The sequence below is a fragment of the Grus americana genome, chromosome 7 (genome assembly GCF_028858705.1).
Source record: "Grus americana isolate bGruAme1 chromosome 7, bGruAme1.mat, whole genome shotgun sequence".
Lineage (NCBI taxonomy): Eukaryota > Metazoa > Chordata > Aves > Gruiformes > Gruidae > Grus > Grus americana.
Window position 1 is genome coordinate 21,589,275 of NC_072858.1, and position 25,961 is coordinate 21,615,235.

The window sequence follows — 25,961 nt, forward strand, 5'->3', positions numbered from 1 at the left end:
ACCAAACACTTGTCATCCTCTGAAGGGTCTGAAAAGGCACGCATGAAAACAAGCCATGGGCACCGGGCTAAGAACGCAGGAGACATGAGAACTCTGTAACTGGCCTTTCTTGTTCTGTGTCATCACAAGGACCTCTGACCACAGCACCCAGATACAGGCCTTGGTGGGCCGAAGAGGCTGTATTCCTGAAAGGATTCACACAGAATGACATCTCTCATTGCCATAACAGCTGCCTATTCTATAGGAAATTAAGGAAAAGCTCTGCTCTTTTGTTTGTCCCAGAAACCTTTGTACGTGATGTCAAAGTTGTTTTGCAGATTCCAGACATGTCTGAATAACCTGGGTGGTTTGACACGTTACAGAAATGTGTGTGTGTACATGCACCTGTGTGGAGGTTTCCTATATCTGAGCTAGCCATTTGCTGTTATTTCTGATGCTTTTGAAGAAGGGGACCCCACAGGTAGTCACAGCCAACAGAAATGATCACTTGGGATGGCTTCTAAGCCTTTTCTCAGGCAGCACAAGCAGTGAGCTTCAAGCTCCTGCCTTGCACGTTGCTCTGATGGGCTGTTTCTTAGGTTGCTGCTGTGCCTTCTGGCACCTGGAGGTGGGCTTGCCAGCAGAGAAATGACGTATCTTCTGGGGACGGCAGCGGTCAGGATACAGCACCATCCAGGGCTGGTTTGGGACATCCTGTGCCCAGCCACAGATGCCCTCTTGGTAACTTGCTGTGGCATGCCTCAGTGAAGCCAGCATGACCTCAGGCTGGAGACCCATTTGGAACACCCACATTGTTTTGTCAGTGGAGCATTTGCATTCCTCCTTCAGCACTCCTTGGCCAGGGCTCGGCCCTTGCTCATCGCGCCCCAGGGGCTGGCTCCCTTCCGCCACCCGCAGCACGGCTGGCTGGCAATGAGCTACGCCTGGCATCTGCCACCTCTGAAATCAGGCCATGAGCAAGGCTTCTTAGTCAGTTCCTCAAGTGTTGAGTTCTACCACCTCTCTCCACAACCTGGCATATTCTTTTTAATGTAGCCCTTGGCCTCTGAGCTCAGGAGAGGGGCTGGACCCTCCAAAATTCCTCCTACTTCTACTGCTCTCCCAGTGCCGGGCTTCTCGCTTTCAGATTTGGAGGCCTTGAAATATGGCTCTTGTAACCAGCAGAAGGATGGCCTGGCACTTTGTCAGGGTTTTGTAATCATCTGGCCCATCAGATAATGTTGGCTTCTCCCCTCCCTTTTCCCTAGTTACTGATAAACTCTATGAATAGTGATAGTTTTTCCCTGATGTTTCTCTTTTCTTTAGAAGTGACTCCTGCTATGATATGTTTGTAAACTGGGCAGGGCCATCTCCAGCCAACACCTCCTGTGCTAAAAGCTGACCAGTCAGCAGCAGCTGTAGGCTAATACTAGCACTTATTCACAAGACTGCAAAGATGAGCAAAACCTCTAACACTGTTTAAAGGTTGGAGAGAGAAAAACTGTAACGTGCCAGAGATGGGCAAAGTTTGCAACAAATACTCGGGTGGGAGAATCTAGTATCATAAAGCATGTTTTGGAAACCTTGGATTCTGCTTCTATCTTTTTGCCACTGAGAAAGTAATTTTCCTGGGTCTCAGTTTCTCTCAGTAAAACAAATAGGAGATTTGCTACCAACCTGCTTTGCAAAGGGAAGGGAGAAGGGTCTGTGGGTGGGATGGGCTGACTGACATCTACTAGTAAACTAAACAGAGTTCATGATAAGGTAACTCCAGAAGCTTGGCTGTATTTGGGGAGTGGGGGCCTGAGGATTTACATGTACCTTTTAAACAGGAAAAGTTAGGCTTGCTCGTTGTTGAGGCAAATGCATCACACTCTTGGAGAGACACAGAGCAGACACTGCCGGGAGCTCTCCACGCTCCTGGCCACAGCAGGTTGCCACTGCCCCTTGCCTGAGCCCTGAGCCTGCATTCAGACATCTCTGCCGTGACCCTCTGTGTACAGCAGTGAAGCTCTCCATGCCTCACTTGTGCTTTGACACATGGTTAGGGCACTGCTTTCTTCCCCCTTGGCTGGCTCCAAGAGCACCTTAAGACAGCCTCTCCTTCGGAGCACACACAGCACCTACCACAGCAGGGCTCAGACACAGTCCACTGCAACTGCTGACACAAATAGCCATGGTGGCGATATCTCTTCAGAGAACCTTATACTTTTCCAAATCTCCTCCCGAAGATTTTTAACCACCTCAAGGCACAGCTGTCTTCTGCAAGACAGGGGCTCCCCAGCCAGACACGGCAGTTTGGAAGGCAAGACTCTGCAAATTGAAACAAAACACAGCCATGCACCTGCTATTGAGGAAAAAATACTTTACTTTCTCCATGAGACAGAGATCATCTAAATAATGCCAGCTGCTGATAGGTGGCCTGACAACACACATCTGAAAAGAGAAGCTGTATGAACTTACCATTCAGTTTATTCTGTTATTTCTCCACCAGCTTGAACAGACGATTGATAATTACACACAAGCAATTGCTGGGGACAAGTAATTGCCCTACTCTAGGACATATCACATACATGATGGCATGTTGACAAGGAGCAGACAAGACACAGTTGCATGGAGATGTACAAGAGAAGACACTAATGCAGGCACAGGCATATACCAGTGACAGAACTTATTTTACACTGAGCAGCAATGGCACCACCAAAATCACAGTACGGGGTGAAGGGGGTGCTCTTTCTGCCAGAAAGGGGGAAAGGAGCTCACTGACCAGGCTGTTGATGGACCCAGACGACCACTGCAGCCTGTGGTTCTTGTCCAATTCCAGCCAGAGCTGGTTCAGGGCTTCTCAACAGGGCAGGCTGACTGCTGTCCCTTGCCCCAAAGGACAGGAGACTGCCAGGCTGTTCTGTCAGTGGGAAGGAGGCAGCCCTGGCAAGCTGGGCTTGCTGCTCCTGTGGTTGCCAAGGACAGGCAGAATGAGGGGCAGACATCTCTCCTAGCCCCAATGGCCCCATGGAGACTCCACACTCTCCCTTTGAAGGGAAAGGTGGCTTCCCAGGATTCAGGCATGAACAAACCTTGCAGTGCAAACACAACCATTTTGCTGTTCCTGCTGCCCTAAAGAACATCCCACATTGTCAGTGAGCTGGTTGCCTGAGGCTGGTGGTCACCATCATGTGCATCGGAGCCCAGCTGCCACAGCATTGTCCTCTTGCCTCACCTGCCTTCTCTGACACTTAAGAGGAACAGACATACACCCTGTGCAGAAAGGAGCAGGGTGGTGGAGGTTGCCTCCTGGTGTGTAGTGACAGTGGGGTTCTTGTGCTGCACTGCAGAGACTGCAGCATCCCCGCCTCAGTGGGTGAGTTATCTGTGGGGCTGGTCCTGCAGATGTTTGGCATAGCTCAGGAGAGGAACAGAAGCACTGGGCAATAAAAAGAGCATTGTGCTTTGTGCCACCTTTTCTGTTGAGCAGAACAGACAAGCAACATTCTCCCTGTGAGAAGTGTGAGGCTTTATAAAGCCAGGCCTTACAGATAATCACTTTCACCTTCATTTTCTTAGCAGGACCCAAGTTCAGGATCCTGTTGTCCTTGCAGTAGTTGTTGCTATGTTAAGGACCTGAGCCTCAGCCAACCACATATCTTCCACTGAGTCTACCAGCACAGGATCAACCCCCTGAAGCAGACAGCTGCTGCTTGGGTCTCTCCCACGGTGCCAGACTGTTCTTCATAGATCACTATCCCAAGTATTTGGTATCTATGCAGTAATGCAGACTTAGGACCTCACCCAATATTCTGTGTCTCTGGAAAAGGCAGGCATTCCTTCAAAGACTTCAAAAGGGCAGCCTATCTATTTGATTTTGCCATTAGGCCTCAATAACCTTAGTCTTCTATTGAGCCAGGACCTAAAACAAGGTCTTACAAATGACTAAGGAAGAACCTTCCTCTGTGCTTTCAACACACAGAGCACCCGATTCATTAACTGCAAGGGGCTGTGTGCACTCTCAAGCCCATTAAAGAGCATACAGCTCCTCTGTTCAATTACAACTTTGCATATGGATTTTCTGTTTAATTAAAATTTGGGGGAAAAAAAGGAAAAAAAAAGGCCCATTTCAGGAAGTTCTCCTGACATAGGCCATTTTCTTCTGAATAGGACAATAGCTTCAATGCTGAGAGTAAGAGCAAATAAGCAACATCATTGTTCTGAGTTCAGCTGGAAAAGCTGAAGGTGAGAAGCTCTTGCTCAATTCTAAATTCAGTGCAACTGGGAGTCAAGAACTGTGGCAATGTCTCACAGATAAGACTTATCCTCAACAGTAGGAGCAGCTGATGGCAAGTGATCTGAGAGACCCTGCAGTTCCTATACCCACAGCTCTTGGCTGAAATCTAAGCTCCCTGTGGGCCAGGTAACAAGGTCTCACAGCTCCTGCTAGGTTCTGGCAGCTGAATGACCCTCTGCTTCAGTTTATCAATGATATCTTGTAGCCATGACAGCTGTGGAGCCTGGGCCATGTGGGGACAGGCCTGATCCCAAGGTCCTTCAAACATTCCCCGGGAGGCTTTCCCCTAGAGCACAGTGACACATCCATCTTGAAAAGGTGGTAGTACAAAACACCACTGCAGAATGTCCCCACTAAACCTATCACTGCACTGCACAGCACACTGAAGTGTAGCATTAACATGAGTTGTTAGCAGTGGTCTGGGACAACTCACATTTCCATTGGCTTTAAGCCTACAGAGTCTATTTAAGGTTAACTATTATAGAATACCAGCGATTAAGATATTTGAAATGCATTTATGGTGGTCCTGTAATAGCCGCAATAGTCTGCACCAGCTACAAGGAAAGAGAAGTCTCATCAAAATTAAAAATGCCCAGAAAAGAAGTATTTTGCATATGATTGAAAAACTAATGTTCATTTCATTTTTACAATATTCCTAAACTGAAATGGTGTCAGCACCCACAACTACAAACAAAATCGTTTCCTTGAGAAAAATGAGAAGTGTCACAATTTCGTACATATGGTGCTGGTTTTCTGAAGTACCTTGAAATGCAATTAAAGGGTGTGAAAACAGGCAACATAAAGAGATTTCTTAGTGTCAACAGCTGTGTTAGAAACCATATAACCAGAGGTCTGTTTCCTAAGACTCAGACCTCAGACTTTACCAATAACAACTGCTTCTCTGTTTAAAATATGTCAGATCTCCTCCCAGCTCTCATTTTAGTTATCCAGAGTAAGGTGTTAGTATCCACTTTTCTCAACATCTGAGTCTAAGGTACAGAGAGGGTTACTAAAGATTTCCGGAAACAAACTACAACAGAACAAAACTGCTGGTAACCAGGTAGACACAAATAACTAAATTCTCCTTTCCATCTCACACTAATTATTATATTCTTCTTTGTTTACATGATTACAACATCTTTGTCCTGCAGACAATTGTGTGTGTTGGAGACAAGTTGCAATGTGCCACTCTGCACATAGGTGTTCACAGAGTTCTGGAGTCGCTACTTTTTGGGAAAGGATAGATAAAAGACTGTGTCAGCCTGTTCAGAAGCAGAAAACTAACAACACCTGGTTCCAAATTTCTACCTACTCCAGAGATATGGGGGCCAGAAATGCCAGCTCTGTGACATTACACATCATTATGCTGTAAAAGAGCATCACCGATTTTTCACATCACCAGTTCTTGGCAACATTGGTATCTGCATCCAGCTGTTCTGATTTTTCTAACAGTGGGGAAACACGACAGTGACTTAGTACTGGGAGCACTGGGCTGTTGGCTAGAAGCACACATCAGACTGTGGCTGGATGTTCTTGGGCACCTGAGAACCTGGCAAGATGGGGTAGGCCCCATTTTGGGAAGAGTTGCCACTCAGGTTGTTTCCCTGTACACGTTCCACTCCCCAGCTTTCTGCTTCTTCTTTCCCCAGCTGGTCTAGGTTCTGGGGAAGCAGCTCTTCCTGACTGGCTTCATCCTCCTGTGAACCAGAAGAAAGAGTGATCTGCATTGTTAGCAAGCTACCAAGAAGTCTAGCAACACTCCAGGAGAGAGACAAGGTGTGCATGATACTTAAATATCTTCCCATATTCTTCCAAAAATTAGTACAACCTGCCTATTAAAGATCCAATATACTGTTTGCTGCAATACACTGATCAATGTACAATCGAGCATTAGACAGCCATCCCTTTTCACCCTCTACAAGAGAGATTCCAGGGCAAAGCAAATCTGCAAGCAAACACGCAAATAATCTTTCAGGCATGTTCGCATGAGAAGTAGGACCCTCCAAACTACTCTTTCAGATGAGAAGGGATCACAAAACTACTCTGCAAAAAGAGAGAGGCTTCTTTCTGACTCAGCTAGGTCACTGCGTGCTGTTAGACTATTCTTGCTATGAAAGACATGAAGACATGAAGCAATGACATGGCTCTCGCAGGCCTTTCTGCCTTTGACTTTAAAGCTGAAGAACCAAAATATGCTGGTTGACTGAACACAGGCAGTCTTTGGCAAAAGTTGCAAGTCTACAATGAGGCGCTATGGGCACCCCACTAACAGGCTTCCACCTCATGCATGATAAACAATCCACAGGCAAGATGTTGAGATCACAGTCCACAACACTATTATAAGCTGCTCTTAGTGGGAAGGACAGTATGATCTTTTTTGATGTCTGAGGATAAGTAGGTGCAAAAAACCTGAAGACAAGTGAATTGCATCCACTGCCACAGGGATGAGCTTGGCCTCAAAGGAGCTGGAAGGTGTGTTTAAGGGTAGAATGGTTAACTGGGGGGACATGAAAGCAAGAAGCTTTGTGTCACTGTGCTTGAAGAGAAGATGCTGACCCTGCCCAACCCTTTGTGTCTTATGTCAATGGGGTCTGGGAAAGCAAAGATGATACCAGGTCCATTCACACAGCAGGGCTGGTCACCTACCCTGAAGCAGGTTCAAATGCATGGTGAAGGGCTACCAACCTTGCTAACATTATCCAGCTGCTTGCCTAACAGGTCCTTCCTCTTCAGCTTGTTTCTTTCCAGCACATCTAGCTTGTTCACCACTGCATCAATCTTGGAGCCAATACTGTTTATGGACTGTTCCAGCTGCAGCACACGTTGCAGGAGGCTGAGGAAGACATGGAGAACATTTGCAAGCTTTTCCTTGTGATGAGCAGCAGAATTTGCAGCAGAAATCTTAAGGACAATGGGCCAGACCTCAAACAGGAGTGAATGCTCCACATCAGAGATTTGATTGATACCCACTGAAGAAATAACTCCCTGCTACACTGTGTTTTCATCTGTAATCAGTGATTCTGCTTAGAACGGATCCCAATCATTTTGGATCACAGTATAATCCCATTATTAAATATTGCACCTGCCTCTCCTTTGATATGACCCTATGTGGATTGCTCAGTGTTTCTCAGCAGCAGAATCAAGATCTCCTTATTCTCTGTGCTATATTTATCCCACGTGCCTGCTGTGGAAGAAACAGCCAAGTGTTATTCTCAGACCTGGAGGATGAAGGCCTACTAGGCTATAAAGCAAGGATATTTATTCCCACAGTAAAGGTATCAGCTTCCCCTGGCCCAGTTAACCGGGCTACCTTCAGACCTGAAACATATGGCCTGTGGCCAGCTGACAGCTGCAGAGGTTATTCAAGAAGCAGAAAGCAAAATTTCTTAACCCAATCTTTTACAGGAACAAGCAAAGTACATTGCAAGAACTGTCCCAGTTCTCTCCTGATCTGCTTGTTTACACCTGTGCAAGATAAAAAGGGACAAGATCTTACTGAAACTGCTCAGCACCAGTGTAAGCAGTTACATCAGGGAAGGAAGCAGCAGGGAATCATACCCCTCATTTGCAGAGGGATTCAACTACTGCTAGCACAAACATACACTTGGAACTCTTCTTTGGAGACCCAGCTGGCCTTATTGACGTGGTTATTCCTTGCTTCCACATAGGTGAGATTCTCATCCAGGTTGTTGTCACCATAGGATTTCCCCAAATTTTCAATCTCTGTATTCAGAGCAACCTAGAAGATAAAGAAACTCCTGCGAAACTGGATACTAACTCTGTGCCATCTTTACTGTGAATAACACAGAGCTTCATAGGCAGTGATATATTCAGCTGCTATCCAGGCAGAGTTGGAGCTGTACTTGACTTGTCTGCTTAGTTTATACCACAGACCCAAAAGATTCCTGAGGCCACTTTGGAGTGATCTCTAACAAACAGAAGTGTTTTTTTCCTTGCCCCCACCCCAGCCTTTTTTTTTTTTTTTTTTTTTTTTTTTTTTTTTACCCTTTTCGCCTCTAGGTCATGTTTCATCTGCTGTTGCTCCTCTTCATCAAGGATGTGGTTGCCATCTTTGTCAAACCTGGAGAAGGCTGCTGTGATCTCATGGTCTGCATGGCCCAGTCTGTAAAAAACCAAAGAGAGAGCTCAAAGCACTGAATTATACTGTTAGGCTTTAACAGTGCAGGAGCACACCTTTTGAAATCAGTGTATTGTTTCCCCCCACCAGTGACATCCCAAATGAGAAAGAGATAGCAACACAAACCCATTTAGAACAGGAAATTAAACACATAAGGGAAGATGATAACTATTTACAGGTTTTTTTGAGTCTTACATTGCCCAGATCTGAGCTAACTGCTCTCCCAGCATTGAAAACCAGAGAATTTAAATTACCTGTATGACCAAGAGAAAGGGATAAGTAGGCATCCCTCAAGCCAACTCACTCCTTCAAGCTGTTCTTGAAGTCCTCAAAGTCCAGTTCTTTCGTTCCATTCTGCAGTGCTTTCTGCACATCAGAAATCCGCTCCTTCTTCAGCTTCAGCCTCATGAGTGTCCGGTTGTAGCTCTGTTACCAAAGGTGCAAACAGACACGGAATCATGCAGGCAGTGAAAAATAGGGCAGAGTGGACAATGCAATATGGGTGAGCAGATGCTAAGTAATACAGGCAGATTTTAAGATTTCCAGAAGCAAAAACACAAGACTGCTGAATGAGCCCCATGTCTAAACTAGGATCACATCTTCAAAGTGACACCAACATGGTAGCCAGGGTCTCCATGACAAAGTTTGCTCTGTACTTTTCTCCTCATGTGCCTCCCTTTATCTGAGCTCCCAGTCATCAGCTGTTTAAGATGATGTCTCAAATACCACTATTCTTTGCATAATATTGGTCCCACAGCACGGAGTTGTGAAATTCCAGGACCTTTTCTGGAATTTTCCCCATGGGAAATCCAGATGTAACTCACTAGATTTGCCCCACTGTAGCATGCTCAGCTTAGCGACATAGGACCTGCCATTTTATTGATCAAAGTACACTCTATCAAGCACTGAAAGAGCTTTGTCTAGAGACTGTCCCGGGAAGAAAAGTCTCTTAGAAACACTACCATCATGCTCAAGTAACAGTATTCCCCCAACTCCTGCTTTCTCATCTTTCCATTGCCAAAGGATCTGGGAGCTTGATTTATCCCAGAAAGGAACTGTGACTCCTGTGTGCACCAAGAAGGTGGATCTGGAGTTGGCAGCCACTGTTTTTCTCTGGTAAATTCCATGTAGGTCAGGGACTTCCAGAAAATGTTTCAAGATTTAGCTAGAAAGCAGCCCAGCTTCACTATTCATCACCTGCTTCAAGATGTCCGAGAGCTGCAGCTCATCCTTCTGGCTGGAAAGCTCCTCCTTGACTTCTGAGTAGGTGTCATTGATGATGGCCAGAAACATGTTCTAGAAAAAGCGGAAGAGATGAATAAGCATGAGGCATCTTGCCTGCTCCAGCAGCTGAAGCAGCAAGAGACAGGCATAGCTGTGCAGGGCTCGGTTAAACAAGGAGCTGTTTCCACATGGGGTATCCCTTGGCCAAATTAAAGTGGGTGAAGGGAAGGCCCACTTCAGCCACACAGTGCTTTCTCTCTGGGGAGGAGGTCCTTGCATTTAAACCAGTGGCCAAATGTACATTTCTTCCCAGCTCAAATACCATTTTTGGTAGCCTCTCCCACAAGATCTTAGGTTACACTTGGATTCCTAGAGCTAGGTATTTAACCTGGTCATTGTGAGCATTCCTCTGCATCCATTGCCTAGGAAGCCAGAGACTGTCCCCCCTGCTTTGTTCACTGCCTGCTACAGAGCAGCTTAACTGATGCCCTTGAATACATATCAGTGTATTCCCAGTCAGGAATCAGATGAGGACCCTTAATCGCCCTGATCAAATTCCCAATTGCAATGACGTGCTCTTTGTCTACTTTGGTCTATTTGCACTGCAAAGCTATCATAACAGAATCTTCCTTTTTCTCTAAGCATTTGCACTGCACCTAACTCAGGGATTATCAGGAAAGGTCTCTCAAACACTGTTGTCAGAGGGGCAAGGAGGGCTTGCTTTCTTTCTTACCAGGAGCACAAAAAAAACAAAGAACACATAGGTGACGAAATAAATAGGCCCAAGGACCCTGTTGGCATTGTCAATGGAACTGTAGTCAAAATCACCAAGAATGATCCGAAACTGGGTGAAGCTGGAGGAAGGAAAGAGCACAAGGTCACAAAAAGGCACATACATTTACCCTACCTCCTCAGACAGTCCTGAGGTGAACCCTGAACCTGCCTGCAGCCCAGATGGTCTCAGGCACAAGCCAAAGCAGGGTCTAAGTCACTCAGTCTGGTGAGATAAATGTACCCATCGTGTTTAGGGGTGAAGTGAGCTGATTTGGTTAGAGAAAGAGCTGGCTGGAAAGTAAAACATGGTTTCCACGCAAATTTCTGATTGTCCCGAAGTGTGTTTTGGTCTAAACAGGAGTTAAAGACAATCTGAATTTACCCTTATAAAGGCATTTGACTCACTGAAGCCTTCTCTTGCAAGAGAGTTCATGAGACTCTGGAGAGGATGTTGGTACTGAACACTGCTCTTCAATCTTTTGCAATTCATAGCACCTATAATGAAGCAAGTTTAAGTCTATTGATCAGAAGTTTGCTTATCTCAGTTATCTCTTGTAGACCCCTTAAAGGCAGGACCTGGATGCCAGAGGTCTGTGGAACACAGGCTGAAAACTACTGCTGTAGCAGATACCTCCCTTAACATCGCGCATTGCCTGAGCAGGCCCATGAACTGAAGGGCTGTCTGAGACTGGATATCTTAACTCACTTCCCCAACACACCCTTCTGTGAATGCTTGTCCACCCACCGGTCATCCCCTACCTCAGGTATCTTATTATCTCAGGTATTATCTGTGGGACTTCTCTGGAAATTGATCAGTGGAATGACTTCTGTTAAAAAATACCCTCCAATTAAAAAAAATGGGGGGAAAAAAAAGACAAAAAAAAAGACAGACAGAAAAACATGGACTGTGAAGTCATGTGCAGGAACAGGACCCTGAGAGCCTGGAGCCTGAAAATCCTGTCTTGAGAAATGCCAAGCTCCATTTCAGATTCCTTGCATTTGGACTATTTAGGGAGCTGGGAAGGTGTTCCAGGTCTAAGGAAGAGGAATATGGCATTGCCGCCTCCTCTTTGGTTTAAACTGTCCCAATTCAGTAATGTTGAAACATCTCCTTCCGGTAAGGAGATGTTTCCAGTAAGAAAGAAAACTCTTTCTTTCCTGAAACCTCAACCATGGACCCATTCACAGCCCTACTAACACTGGGGCTGCAGGCTACTTTACACATCCACAAACTCCCAGGTGCAACTCAGCATCTCTCCTTGGCCATTTTCCAGCTTCGAACTTCAAAACTGAGAACGTCCAGGCCCTGCTCCCAGACAAAACCTCCCAGCCCCAAATGGTGTTTCTTTCCTGAAACCTCAACCATGGCCCCATTCACAGCCCTGCTAACACTGGGGCTGCAGGCTACTTTAGGCATCCAAAAACTCCGAGGTGTAACTGAGCATCTCGCTGGCCATTGACCCACATCGAACGTCAAAACTCAGAACGTCCAGGCCCTGCTCCCAGAAGAAAGGTCCCAGCCCCAAAACCTTTTTTTCCTGAAACCTCACCCATGGCCCCATTCACAGCCTTACTAACCCTGGGGCTGCAGGCTGCTTTCAACAGAAGGAGTTTTCGGGGCTATTTGCAGTGCAAATAGTTTCTCTCTTGCTTTGAAAATGTCTACTTAATCTTATTTAGACTAATATACAGCATATTTTAGTAAACTTCCTGCTGAATTTGTGTTAAAATTAGCATATTATGTGACCACCAATTTTCAGAAATGAATTAGAGCTGCTATCTTATAAAAATCAGATATATTTAAAAATAATATAAAAATGAAGGTTCTGACTTTTTCATTTCAGTGTTTAAAGTGATCACCTTGATAAGGTAAATGCATTACTTCTGCTTTTCTCTGTGAAAAGCCTGTAGCAACAAGCAGTATTCCTTCCAAATCTTTGTTTGAATTAAAGTGCACCATCTGATGAAAACCAGAAAAGTTTTCATGCAGCTATTGTGCAGACACTGAAACATTGTGATCAGCAAGAGTATTTGGAAACCAGAGAATTTCAAAACTCCAGAGCCTCTATCTGGGCCTCTTTCTTATTAAAAAAACACTCCAAGCATATGTCAAAACACTTGTTTTGAGCTATTTAGTTCTTACCACCAGAATTACAGAAGTTTAACCTAACTAGGCCTAGAGCCATCTGCTGGTGTATAAAAACACAAATTTGTCGAGGTCTCAGTGACAGTCAGACAGCGCTGTTCTACTGCCTTTACAGACCCACAGTGGGTGAGGAGGTGACAGAAGGTTCTGCAGAACACAAACTAAGTTATCAACTGAGCTATGATGCTTTTCTGTAGAAAAATGTTAAACTGCTCTGTATGTCGAGTACCCTTGGTATGCCTAAACTTCACCTCAAGGGAAAGCTGTCTAGGCTCTTACCAAACCTCTTACCAAACGCTCCCATGGAAAGGCTGGGATTTCCATTGAATTGTAGGGCTGCAAGGAGTCTCAAAGCCTGGTAGGATCAGCTACTTCCATCCCTACTGATTAACACCAGACAACCAGAAATCTGTCTGTAACCCTCAATTTTCTCACTGTGTTCTTTTGTCCATGAAGATGTCACAGCTAGAGGACTGTGAGTGACTTATTAACCACTGTGACTTTATTACAATGAGATAACACAAGTGTCTGATTGACATTCAGATTTGCAGTTGGGGAGAGGTTGGAAAGCAGTTAAAATTCTTTTGATGAAATGATGGAACAATGGTTCTGACTTACACACTTACATGCATTTAACAAAGGTACTGAAGTTTTCCACTTGTGTCCCAAAAAGAAGGTAACCCAGCTGGGCATAGGCGAAGAAAACAATGAAGAACATAATGGCAAAGCCCAGGATGTCCTTGGCACAACGTGCCAGTGTGGAGGAGAGCTGGGTCATTGTTTTGTTAAAGCTGATATACTTGAATATCTGCAAGAAGAAAAATCAGGGACAAAGTGAGGCCAAACCATCAGTTAGGTCAGTCTCTCTCATATACGCGCACGCTTACTAAGACAAGAGGTTCATTATAGTACCAAAGCACCAAGAATACAATCAAGCTAGGGGAATGGTGACTTAGTGTTCAGGATATTTGTCCCAGATATGCCACCATCTTCCTGTGGGATCATAAACATATGACTTTGTTCCCTGTGTCAAAGGAAAATACAAAGAGGGACTGCCATAAGGACAAATGTCTTGAGGCTAATGAGGAGCCCCAAGTACAGTGTGGCTTTCCATCATGCCAAGATGCTTTAATTGAAATGCAAAGTCCATGCCAACACACAAGTTATTTCCAGTTGTTTGGTGGACATCATGACAGGAAAACATGGTTTGCCAGATTATCCTCCAAAATACTAAAATAGTACAATAGGATGGACAAAGTCACATTGTACTCGGTGTCACCTAGAACCATTTTTACACCACAACATCTGAGCTCATCTCCCTGTTCACTATCTCCAAATAACTGGCCTCAGAATACAGGGTGAAAAGGTGTCTGGATTTACTGCAACACAGAGCATATGACTTTGAGGAAAGTCCTCTGTTCTATAGCTGTTACCCATTCACTCAGAGGGATGGAAGAGTCAATCCCCAAGCTATCTAGAGGAAGAGGTCTGAGACTGGCAGCCTGGCACCTCCCAGACCCCCACAATACCTTGATCCAGGCAAAGAATAAGTTGACTGCATTCATATTGTTGTACTGTGTCTGCCAGAATGCCAGGAACTCGAAGTCCGCATAGGTGTTGGGATGTTTCAGCAACTCTCCCAACAGTCTGTTCACCTCAATGGTGCGAAAGATGTGAAACCCAATAGCAACGATGGAGAGCTGCGAAGAGAAAGAGTCTGCAGTGAGCCCTGTACCTATGCTTTCCACATAAATTAAAGCGTCACAGAATTTCTTGGTATCACACTTCAATGTGGGGGATGGAAATAAGGTTTTAATGCGCTGAATGACGCCCCAACTGCATAGCCTCTCAGGCATCTCTAAGGAAATAATTTTCTCCTAACAGCTGGTAGAGGAGCATGTGTCCATTTACTCTGCTAGTTCATTTTGCTATTAGAGCAAAACATGTGCCAGCTCTTGTCTTATGTAGACCAGTTTCCCCATTCCTTCATTTATTTTGGCTCTTATATCTCCCTGCCATTGCTCCCCCAAAAAGAAGCATGCAAAGATCCTCACCAGAATGACGACCACGTCCAGGATGTTCCAGATGCTGGTGAAGTACTGAAGCTTGTGGATACGCAGCTCCAAAATCTCCTCCACCACATAGTAGAAGATGAAGATACAGAAGACAATTTCACAGGCAACAATGAAGAAGTCCCATGCGCTGACATATCGTATAAGCTTGACTGTTCGGATTTGCCAGGAGGGAATGGCACCACCAGTGGCTGGAAACTCAACCACTAACCTTGAAGGGGACAGAAAACCTCTGATAATTATAAACAGGGGGATGGAGACTCTTAGGTAGTTTTGAGAGGCATGAAACCTGAGCATGACCCAAACCACGAGTGGAAGAGTTGTGCACATGTTTATGCAGCCTTATCTCTGCTGCTTTACTATCCATCATTGGAAACTGTGAAAAGTGAAGTGTGACTGGTTATGTCAGGAAGACCAAGCCTTCTTACTAATCTTTGTAACATCTACTGACACCACTCAGTCCTACCCCCTGCTGGACCATATTAAAATATTTGCATTTTAAGAAACTGTGGCATTGAGAAAGACACAAGAAGCAGAAGAATTTTCAGTGGGACTCAGCTTACCTCAGAACACAGAACAGATTGATATTTGCATTATATACAGAGAAATCAATGAAGACAACTCGCGTCCCTCGATCCAGCCACAACTTCTCCTTCAAGACTTGCAGGGCTTCAGCACTCTTTTCTCTAGTCAACTTGAGGTCTATGTAGTATCCTCCCCCACTGTAACTGGTTAATCTTCCCCAGTGAGATGAGCCACCCAGCTCCTCCTCAGAATGGTACCGCCACCTGCAACAGACAAGCCATAAGCAAAGGCATCACCACTTCAGGCTTCGATATGACTTTGTAGCCAGGAGAAATTAGATTATATCTTCAAGGAACAGAGCAGTTTTAATTAAAGAGATGGCACTTAATTCTTATTCCAGATCTGAGCATAATTCAGTTCTTCATTGTTGATAGATTTCTGATCTAGTTCTTCCCAGCAGTGATACATGACTTGTGATACTATGGAGGGAAAATTCTGCAGGTTCATTGGCTATGCCACAGTCTTGTTTGCATGAAGCTTACTCCCAGGATCTGCTGTATTGCCTACTACCATGTTGCACACAACCCTCTGCTTACAGAACACTTGCACCCATATTTCCTTATGAACAATAGCTTCTGGTTCACAGACCAAGACTCGCGCAGCAAGGAAAGAAGTTATTAAACTGCAGCTACCTCATGTTATTATAGAGAAAAAGGTTTTCAAGATGAAAGAGATGCACTCCCTTCTCTCTAGGTCCTGAAATCCAGGAGGGAAACAGATAGCATCATTGATTTGATAGATCTGGTCCCAAAGGACTCTATCCTCACCCTATTAAAAGCAGGTAACAATTTCTACCTACTTCTCCACTGGATTTTTCTTGGCTTTCCCAATAGATCACACTCTGCCACTCATTCTGTTGTGCTTTTCCTCAAACAGACACTTGGCCTTGATAGACAAAAAGGTCTTGCTGCCACTGACTGCAAGGGGAATTCCAGCCTTATATGAAAAATTCAACCCTGGCATCCTGTGGCTCAGCAGATCTTATTTTAACTAGAAGAGACTCATTTGGGGCAACGGAAAACCAAAAAAATAGAAATCACAGACTTTCTAATCCTGAACAGCAGGAGATGTACTTACGCTGTTCCATTGATGAGCCCAAAGGACACCCTTTCCTCCTTGTCTTCTGAGTATACATCATAGCAGCCTAAGATTTCCTCCTTGAAGTCATCATGGACCACACAGGAATTGTTCTTCACCTTCAGTTGTCGCATGCGTGGGACACCCAGCAGCAGGTTCTCATAATAGATGTATGACTGGGTGCCATGTGCTGCTAGGGACTCATTGTTGTACCACTTTGTCCAGTAAAGATTATCCAGAAGGGGGCCCTGTGCATACTGCAAGAGAGAGAGAGAAAACAACTTCTTTGTAGCCCACGCATTGGAGGGCTTTTCTTAGCCTGGGCTTGAGATAGTAAGACCTGACCCACCCCTCCCTACTCCCCAAGATAGAAAGTTGTAGAAGCTGGTGTTGGATGCGTTCTAAGGACGGGAAAGACCAGGGCTAGTGGTGGAAGAGGGATGCTGGGCAGCAGGGTCACACTGGCTCCTCAGAGGCCTGTAATATGCTTGCTGCACCTTGGGCTAATGAAGTGACAAGAGCCCTACAAGCCTCCTTGTCCCTTCCACTTCAGAGAGTACAAGTTTCAAAGAATTGCCTTGGCACAAGGTGTGAATTATGAAAAGGGAGGTGTGCCAGTGCCCTGGAAACAGTGGGGGAAAAACAATAGTGCCATAGTTCACTGGGGTTTTTAATACAGCAGAAAAAGACAAAGCTAACTGACAAACAATTTCTGGCTGACTGTCAGAGATAAGCGGCTGCAATATCTCAACAGCATTCACTGTGGCTCATATTATTGCTTCAACATTTCTTCGATAGAAATGTGTTAGACCCCAGACATTTCCCCCCTCTTTATTCTCTTTGATAAAAGTCAGCACAAATTTTAATCCAGCTTCTCCATAAAGAATCTACAGATCACCCCAGGCGTGAATCACAGGCAGGTTAAGTGTGCTGTTCCCACAATTGCCGATGAAAATGGACATAGGCTTAGTAATAAGACACCAGCATGAAGACGCTGGTCTGTAGGATTTGAAGCCATTTCTACCACCAGGAAACCTGGAGTAAATCACTTGGCCTCTCCAGGCTGGTACTCCGTGTCTGCGTGATGTGGTTCAGCCCCAGCCGGTAGCTGGGTGCCACGCGCCGCTGTCTCACCCCTCCCCCGGCGGGCTGGGGGGGAGAACGGAAAAACAACGGCAAAGCCTCGCGGGTTGGGATAAGGGCAGTTTACTGGGACAGCAAGGGAGAGGGAAACAATCAACAACAGTACTGATAACAGATATTCACAATGGGTGATAACAAAGAACAATTTACCGATCCCAGGACCGACCGGACACTCAACCCGTCCCGGAGCTGCGCCGAGCCCACCCCTGCCCAACCAGGCCCCTTTTATGGTGAGCATGATGTCATATGGTATGGAATAGCCCCGGGCCAACTTGGCTCACCTGTCCTGGCTCCTTGTGAAATTAACTCTAGCCTTGCCAGAACCAGGACACTGCGCAATGAGCATCATATCACAGCAATTTCTTTTTTTAATGACCTGTTTAGCTGGTAAGTTACTGGGGAATGGACTCTTCTGGGCACGCACAACACTTAGCCTAGCCAGTATTCCGGCCACAGTGCTCAGAGGGATAAATTATATTTTAAATCAGTGAATATTTTGCATGCAAATGATATTGTAACTATTGCTAGTAGGTGGCAAAAGCTTGTGGCAACAAAATGCCTTGCTGAAATCACTAGGTAGCACATTCAGAGGGAACTGAATATCCCAATCTAGCTGAGATTTCCAGGGCTCCCCATGCTGGGCCAGATTTGTACTCACCACCCAGAAGTCAGCCATGCTGCCAATGGACTGGAAGGAGACACGGCCATCCGAAGAGGTCTGCAGGAAGAGCTCAGACATCACTTTGGTGTAGTAATAGGCATTGGAACTTGTCATTCCATATGTCACTAAGAAGAGACAAGAGGAGGGTCCTCCCTTATACCTGAATATTTGACTCTGATATAAATATATGTATATATTCACTTTCTCTGTAGCTTATACTATCACAGGTAAGCTGAGCAAGGCACAAGAGAAGAAATCTTGGGAACTCTAATCATATTACTTTCTGCTTTCTTAGGAATTTACAAACTTACCTGTTGCATGTTCCAGAACTTAAACTGTCAGACTGACAGACTGTAAGAGTTTAAAATCAGAGAAGACCATTGGATGATACAACTGAACATCCTGGGTAACAATTTTTGTCCTCAGACAAAATTTCTGAGATCATTTTTTCTTTCTCAGAACAGAGTCCATGATCTGTATTTTGAAATTCTGATATCAAGCCATGAAGGTATAGAGACCACCCCATTGTCCCATGTGGAAAGCTCCACTTAAGTTCTCATTTACCAAGAAACCTCAAACACGAGCAGGATCTAACTTCCCTGAACATGTTGTTTCAACTCTCCACTGCTCTTTCCTGCAGAAAAGCATCCATCATGGTGATCACTAAGAACATGTCCTACTCTTGACAGGGCACCATGAAAATAAAGCAGCTGACATTCAAGACCACCACCACTTCTGGATGAGTCAGTGCGTGACAACATGTACATCTATGTGCGTATTTGGTTCTTTAGGAAGAGTGACTGAAGCACCGTCTCCCTGGGCCAGTGTGATAGTAACTCAGATTGGTATTGTCTGTCTATCTCTTCTGCCATAGGGCCCATGAAATATAATCCTCTTCACTGGCCCAGGCCACAGGTGCTCATCTGTGATAATGAATGACCCTTCCCAAAAAACAAACAGCCATTGTGCTACCCACACAAAGTCCATTAGCATTCAGTACAGGGACGCATTAATTCCATCCAAGAACAACAGTGTGAGCTGACATCTGCTTTATCACCTCAGCCACCCCTCCAGTCTCAAGGGGCAAAACGTCTCTGAACCCTGTGTCTTTGATCCCAGGAAGTTTCTAGAGCTGCTCTCTGGAGTTTGAACATCTTCTGTGAAACTAAGAAAAGACCCTGGGCATATTCCCCCAGGACTGTGGAGTTGATGGCTAGAGCTGATAACGTGAATCAGAAAATACTGCTTAAACTTAACCAATATCAATTAGGTCTAGAGCAATAGTCAGTTATTTTACTTGTGTGTGCAGCAGCTATTCTGTGGGTTAACAACACACCTGCTTGCTGCAGTAGATGCATGTACAATAAATTTAACAACTACAACAAAGTGAGGAACCCTAATAATAAAATCTCACATTATTCCCCTCATACTACTCACAGAAAAGATACCTATGAGCTATGACAGCTACTTACGTAGACAGATGTCCACCAAGAACAAAATATAAACAAGCAGCTCTCGCAGTGTGGTCTTCACGTAAAGCTCTCTGTTTTCAGCTGTGTTCTCAGTCAGTGTAGTGCCCCACAGACCTGTTGGGTGTAAAGAAGAAATTGGAGAGTTTTGATGGCCATTCTCAAAGGCCACACAAGGAGCTGAAGTCCCATTCCCAAGCAACACTCTTGGGAGTCAGATTTTTGTCACTTTTCAAAGCTGTCTTTTTTTAAAACTTGACTAAAAGCTGTAAAAACGTGTTAAATAACCCCTAAAAGAAACCATTCCAGTGTGAGCAAAAGATTTGGGGGTGATGGAAACTGAAATATATTGGCTTTCTGACTTTGCTAAATCACTCTCCAGTTTTCTGTTTGAGCTCAATATGGACTGATCTTTTCCTGCCTGTTTTTCAGCTTACTCTTTGCAGAAATTCAGTCTTTGTAACAAGTACTCTTGAAAACAAAAAATTTCATCTCAGGCATCCATGTGCCAACAGCTGACCTTCTGATAGGACTTCCATAACAGAACTGCATCTGATGTTAGCTTTACAACTATTAGTCCTTTTAGTGTATATTGAACCACCAGGCCCCAAATATTTGTCCCTTGTTTACCTAAAAACTCTTGCAGACTTTTTGTAGGTCATAAGACTCAATCAAATACCCCAACTCAATATTTTCAGCATAAAATTTAGAGCCAAAATATCTATCTATCTATTCAGGATGTCTATCAATGGAGCTCTGCTGACTTCAATACAGTTGTGGCAATTGCACCAGCTTGTGATCTGATTTCTTCACACAGTGAAAGCAACTCATTAAGTATCACCAGGGTTGATCAGAAAGAGAGAAACATTTCCTTTAAAAGGACCCTTGATATTTTGGGTTTGATGAACCGCCTGACACCATTAGCTTTTCTGTTTGTTCTTGCTGTAATGGCTTTCTGTTGTGATTTCTGAAATGCTCCTGAAGTTGAAAGGCATAAGAAGTTCCACTTGAAAGCCTAGTGATGGAAGCCACGTCAATAATTCCCATAGTCTTGCTGCAGCTCCTAGAGAGCTCAGCCCTGATGCCTGTCCCCAGTAGTACACAATCATCTTCCTGCAAGCCAGGATGAAAGCTGATCAAAGGCCATACATTTGAAGTCAATTCTGGCAGAGGACAAAGTGCTTTTTTCTTTGGAGCAGGCAAAAATGGTATAGTGGTCTATGCACATTTACTCCTGTCTTTTCGATAGCTCTTTGGCATCTCAACAGATCAGAGAGCTTTTTGCACCATCAGATACCATAGTGACTGTTGCAGCATCCACCCTCGCTCCCGGACAGACAAACCAGTAGCCTGTTCTGGACATGCCAGACCAGGAACAGAAATGAGAGCCTGGAGAAGATCTGCATTAACTCATATGCAGGAGAGAGTAGCATGTGGTCTACACGAATCTCCACAATGGAGAAAACCAGGGGGAAACAATCCACCCATCTGTTCAGGTCACTTTTAAATGATCCCTTTCATTTCTAGATATCACGACATCACAATCTTTTAACAGGTTTATTTGGTTTTCCATGAGGCAGGGAACCCCTACTATCCACATGTTGGGAACAGAGGCACAGACTTTCTTTGCTTTGGGAATAGAAGTGTCCTCAGGAACACCTAAATTCAGGGGCACTCAGATAACCTTGAAAACTTGGTTCAGAGACTTGCCCAAAATTATACCTGGAGGACCACGAGGCTGGTCCAGTACCCTTTCAGATTGCATCCAGTAATTGTAAAACTGTATCAGCTGAGGTTTGGTTTCAGCTGTTTCTTTAGGAAACATGCCATAGAAATATACCACCTCATACATGAAGGACATCCCCATCTGTATCTCCTTTGGCACCACCTACCCCCTTGGGGATGCAGCTGTTTCGGACATGCTACTTGGAGTAGAAGGATACTCAAGACTAGAAGACATCTGGGCTTCCTTACAGCATTTTGCATGACCATCCATCACTCACAGCAAAGAAAAAAACCCGTCAGAATCTAGAAGACAGGCAGTCTATGCCATTTTATTGTAAACCTTGCCTTCCTGCTAGTAACAAGTTACTGGTAGGAATTAATGGTGACATCTACATAATCTTCCAAGGCTGCTTTTAAACCAGATTTGTGACCCAGGTGGGTGACTAGCTCAGGGTCTCAAGTACAGCTGGAGATCCTCTTCCAAAGACAGTGGGAAGCTGGCCACTCAGTGGCCACAGTGCCACCCAGATACCTAGCACAGTCTGTTTGTAGGCTGGCAATGAACAGCTGAGGTGGCAGGAGGCAGGCAGGAACCAGAGGACAGAGCTGCATGGACGCAGTTTAGAGAGGAATAGTCCTGAGCAGTGACACCAGGAGCAGCAGCTACTCACTGGTAGTCCAACCCAGTAGCTGGTGAGGACAAGGAAAGAACTCAATAAGCCAACTATGACCAGTACCCCCAGAGAGCTATGGACATGTAATCCCAAGGAATGGTTTTTAAGCTAAAGCCTCCACAAACTGCCCTTGGCTAAGCAACTTCTCTTTACTACCTCCATTTTCCATGTAAAATACTAATGTAATTAAATGGGGGGCAGGGGGGCATGGTGGTGGACTAGCAATATTTGGAGAGGCAATAAAAAAAATAATAAGCACCTAGTAAAGATGCAAAGGAAGTATGCAAATTCTTCAGGGAAGAAGTCCTCACCTCTGGGAGGTCGATAGAGGCTTTTCTTCTGGCTGCACTGGCCTTTGGATCTCATCTTCCCAGCTCTGGTCTGTCCTACAACCCTATTTACACCCTTGCTGGCAGGAGACACTGCTGCAACAGTCACAGAAGGGAATGCTAAGGTGTCCTGATAGGTATTTCCATTTGCATGCTCCAATTTCAACCCTGGCATCTACAAATGGAATTTTAATGTTAAAGTATGGATTTGGTTTTTTCCTTTTTAAGTCTCACATGATGCCTAGAAGAAATATCATAACAAACCACGTAAATGACACACTGCCTCTGAGCAATCTGTAATTACCCATCAAGCCCACCCAGCATTGCTTCCTGGCCAGGAGAAACTTTTAAAGCCTCAGCTCTGTCTTCCATGTGAATTAATAGTGTTAGACTGTAACTGCAATGACAAGTAAGAAAGAATTGATCACAGAGGGGCTGTGCAATTCAGGACCACGCTATACTGTTACTCACTTCAATGTACTGTTAGAGGGTACAGCTCTAAGAAAGGTTCTTGCAGGACCAGGTGCAGAGCTCCTGGTGTTGATTTTCTTCTAAGTCAGGAAGACAGACACAGTGGCAAGAAAACTGTAATTTCCTGAAAAAGAGTTTACTGCTTTTTCTTCCCCTGTTTTTACAGCATTAGGACTTTATGCCTTCTATAAGAAGCTGTTCAACAAACACCTTTGCCCAGGGCTGTTTCCTTACAGCAGGCCTAACTCGCTCCAAGCTTTCTGATTGCCTCTGAATAAACCTATATAACGTTTCATTCCCCTTTGTCTTTTAAACTGGAAACTATCACCTCTTTCTTTCAGCTGTCTTCAAGCAAAACTTTGTTTGATACGTTCCTGTTATCGTCTGCATTTCAGGCCTGACAATGCTAGGTTTTCTCTGGTGGATATTTATGTCCGCTCCTCATTTACTGTAACACAGGGGCCAGCACGACTCCATCTAGAAAATGCACACAAAGACAGAATAGTCTCATCACCAGAGCAATGGCTCCTGTGGATTCAGGACACCTAAGCTCTGCCAACGGATTCATTGCATGACCATGAGCACACCGCTAAGGCTGGCTGTACTTCCTGCCTTATAGCAAAGGTAACGGGACAGACCCTGGAGCTCCAGCAAGGCACACGGAATGAGGATGCTCCTTCCACGTCAGCCAAAGATGATCTCTGAAGTAATGCTCATCTGTGTTGAGCAGGTTCCTGGGCTACACAGATACTATGGGGTTTCTACTTTCTGCATCCCCACGCTCACACCACCCCCATACCCCTGTTCTTCCCAAGGGCTAGTAAATCCTTCCTAGCGAGATATCGGAGCTTTACCTCGAATGCCTCTGAAGATGTAGAAACAGCACTTGAGAAAAGGACTTGTCTTCCCATCCACAGCTTTGCTCTGCTTTTCCTGGTAGGGCAGCGGATCCCTCACCTCTTCAAAGTTCTCATAGGGATTCTCCAGGATGGACTTGGGGTTGTAGATAGCTCGAATCTTCAAGGAGGTAGAGGGAGAGCCATTGTAAACAGGATTATCCCAAGCTTTCTTCCCCACTGCCTCCAGTTCATGCTCCTCTGAGGCTTGAAAGGGAGTCTCAGGTCCGTTGTTTAGGTGAGATGAGCTCATAGCTAGTCACTGCCAGCAGGAGTACTTTTTAACTGGAATTGTGAAGATTGCCTGCCTAGGCTGCAGTTAGAAGCTAGCAGAGAAGGAAGGGGTCAACACCAGCTTGTTTACCTCAGCAACCCAGGAGGGGGCCACACATGCTCTCTCCATTTTATACCAGCTCAGCTGGTGACACCTATCAAGGGGGTGGCACTACTCGTTGTTAGGAACCCCCCACAGCCCTATTATTCCAGCAGCCCTGGGAACACCAACAAGCCCAAGAGACCTTCGTTTGCTTTGCAAGGGAGGTAATAGACCCAGATAACGCCTGGAAGAGGAGGCTGCTAGGAGACAGTTCCGGAAGGGAAGGGGGGGGGAGGGGGAGGAGGCGGCGGTGGCGGCGGCTGGGATTTAATGGGATCCCTCAGGCTGCCTGAGGAGCGTCAGGAGCCGAGATCAGCTCCAGGTGAAGCTCCGGCAGGGCGCAGCGAGGGCACGGAGCCGTGTTGGGGTCCCGTGCAAGCGCTGGTGGGGAGAGGGGTGGGCGCCCGGCTGCGCGGGGCCGGATGGGACGGGGAGCCTTTGCTCCGGGACTCGGGGAAGTCTTGAATTTTCAGTGGAGCTCCAAAGCGCAGAAACGCTCCCTGTGAGCGGCGGCAGCGCGGCGCCGGGCGGGGGGCACCGGCTGCTCGCCGCGGTCAGCTGCCTGCCCTCGGGCTCGGAGGCTTTGCAATTCGCGTGCAAGCATTGCGGACGCTTCAGGAAGAAGCTGGGGTTTGGCCTAAAACGTGATCCCGGTCAGCGTTTCCACATCGTCCTCTTTGCTTTCTCATTGTTAAAAGTAGGAGTAAAAAGTGGGAGTAAACTTCTAGTGTTGGTTTTGGAAACCAGGGGCTGGACTCTTCTGCTTTTGCAGAATTTCCATAAGCCCTGCAGTGCCTGCTGGCCTCGAGGCAAAGCTGAGAAAAAACAGGATTATACCAGGCAAAACTGGAAATAATAATAGCTAAGGGTTGCCAGCATTCCCCCCCTAGGGAGGGGCTATGTTCCCTGCTGTTGGAGAATGTTGCTAGGTGAAGCTGTCTTAGGGATGATAAGGAGAGAGAGAGAGGAGGGAGAGAGGCTAGAGGATCTCTAAAGGCCCTTTCCATCACAGAGGTATGTGATGCTAGGATTAGCCCTCCAGTCCCTGTCAAGTGGCCAGTGGCTTCCTTGGGTGGCCCCTGGGCTAGCCCCCCTGAATAGGGTGGCCCCTGGGCTAGCCCCCCTGACTGCCTCAAGTCTTGCAGTAGGCTACAGCAGTGCACTGCTGGAACAGCATCTGCAAGCTGGCCAGCATTCACCTGTGAATGAAAGAGTACTTCCATGCTGGAGGGAGTAATGACTTTTTAACATTAATTAAGAGATTTCATCTGTTGGAAATAATGTGAGGAGAAAGGGAGAAGAGTTACCTTTAAAAAATCCAACAAATAATCTTAACCCTGGTATAGGGTTTGTATAATGTTGTCAGTGCTCTGGCTTGATTTAAAGTACTGATTCAAATGGCTAATTGAAGCAAAATGCTTAACATAAAAAAAAAATAAAGTTATCTTGAGGTACACCCCCCACCACCACACCCCCACTACAATTTTCCACCGAGATCCCCACCAACTAAAAGCCTTAGAGCCACTACTGATGAGCAACACTACATAGGACAAAACAGAAAGATACTGCCTACTAAGTAATGCTGCTGTCACAAAAAAGACAGTCTGTAAGATCAAGGAATATCCTTTATTATACTGCTGTAGTTAGGAAACAAGAGACCCGCTTCTGAGTGTGTAAACCTTCCTTCAGGTTCCTGCAAATCTTCTCACTCAAAAGAAAATCATAGGCTTGCATTTCTAAAAGGATGTTTTTCCCAATGATGTCTTCTGGCCTAATAAAATATATTGCCTTTCACCACACCCCTGCTCTTGTTTATAGCAATAACTTGGTTGATTGACAGCTATAAGCAACTCTGCTACTGCAACAAGGTTAAACTCCACAGCACTTACCCACAGTTCAGCTGCAGCTGGGCAGGCATTGCAACTCCAGAAGCCTTGCAT

At 45.5% G+C, this 25,961-nt stretch overlaps 1 protein-coding gene across 2 annotated transcripts; it reads right to left on the reverse strand.

The window, feature by feature from the left end:
* Positions 1–5,760: 5,760 nt before the first annotated feature.
* PKD2L1 (polycystin 2 like 1, transient receptor potential cation channel) lies at positions 5,761–25,961 on the reverse strand. Of its 2 annotated transcripts, XM_054832854.1 has the most exons (16): positions 25,911–25,961; positions 23,604–23,766; positions 19,554–19,667; positions 18,079–18,206; positions 16,278–16,534; positions 15,179–15,403; positions 14,598–14,826; positions 14,073–14,243; positions 13,170–13,351; positions 10,357–10,477; positions 9,597–9,695; positions 8,704–8,825; positions 8,267–8,384; positions 7,864–8,000; positions 6,947–7,094; positions 5,761–5,958 (listed from the first exon to the last, which is right to left on the reverse strand). In XM_054832854.1, exons 1-16 carry the CDS (start codon positions 25,959–25,961, stop codon positions 5,761–5,763), a joined length of 2,463 nt encoding a protein of 820 aa, XP_054688829.1. The 2 variants fall into 2 exon arrangements, with proteins under 2 accessions (XP_054688829.1, XP_054688828.1); XM_054832853.1 differs by lacking the exon at positions 25,911–25,961 and having other exon boundaries at positions 23,604–24,149.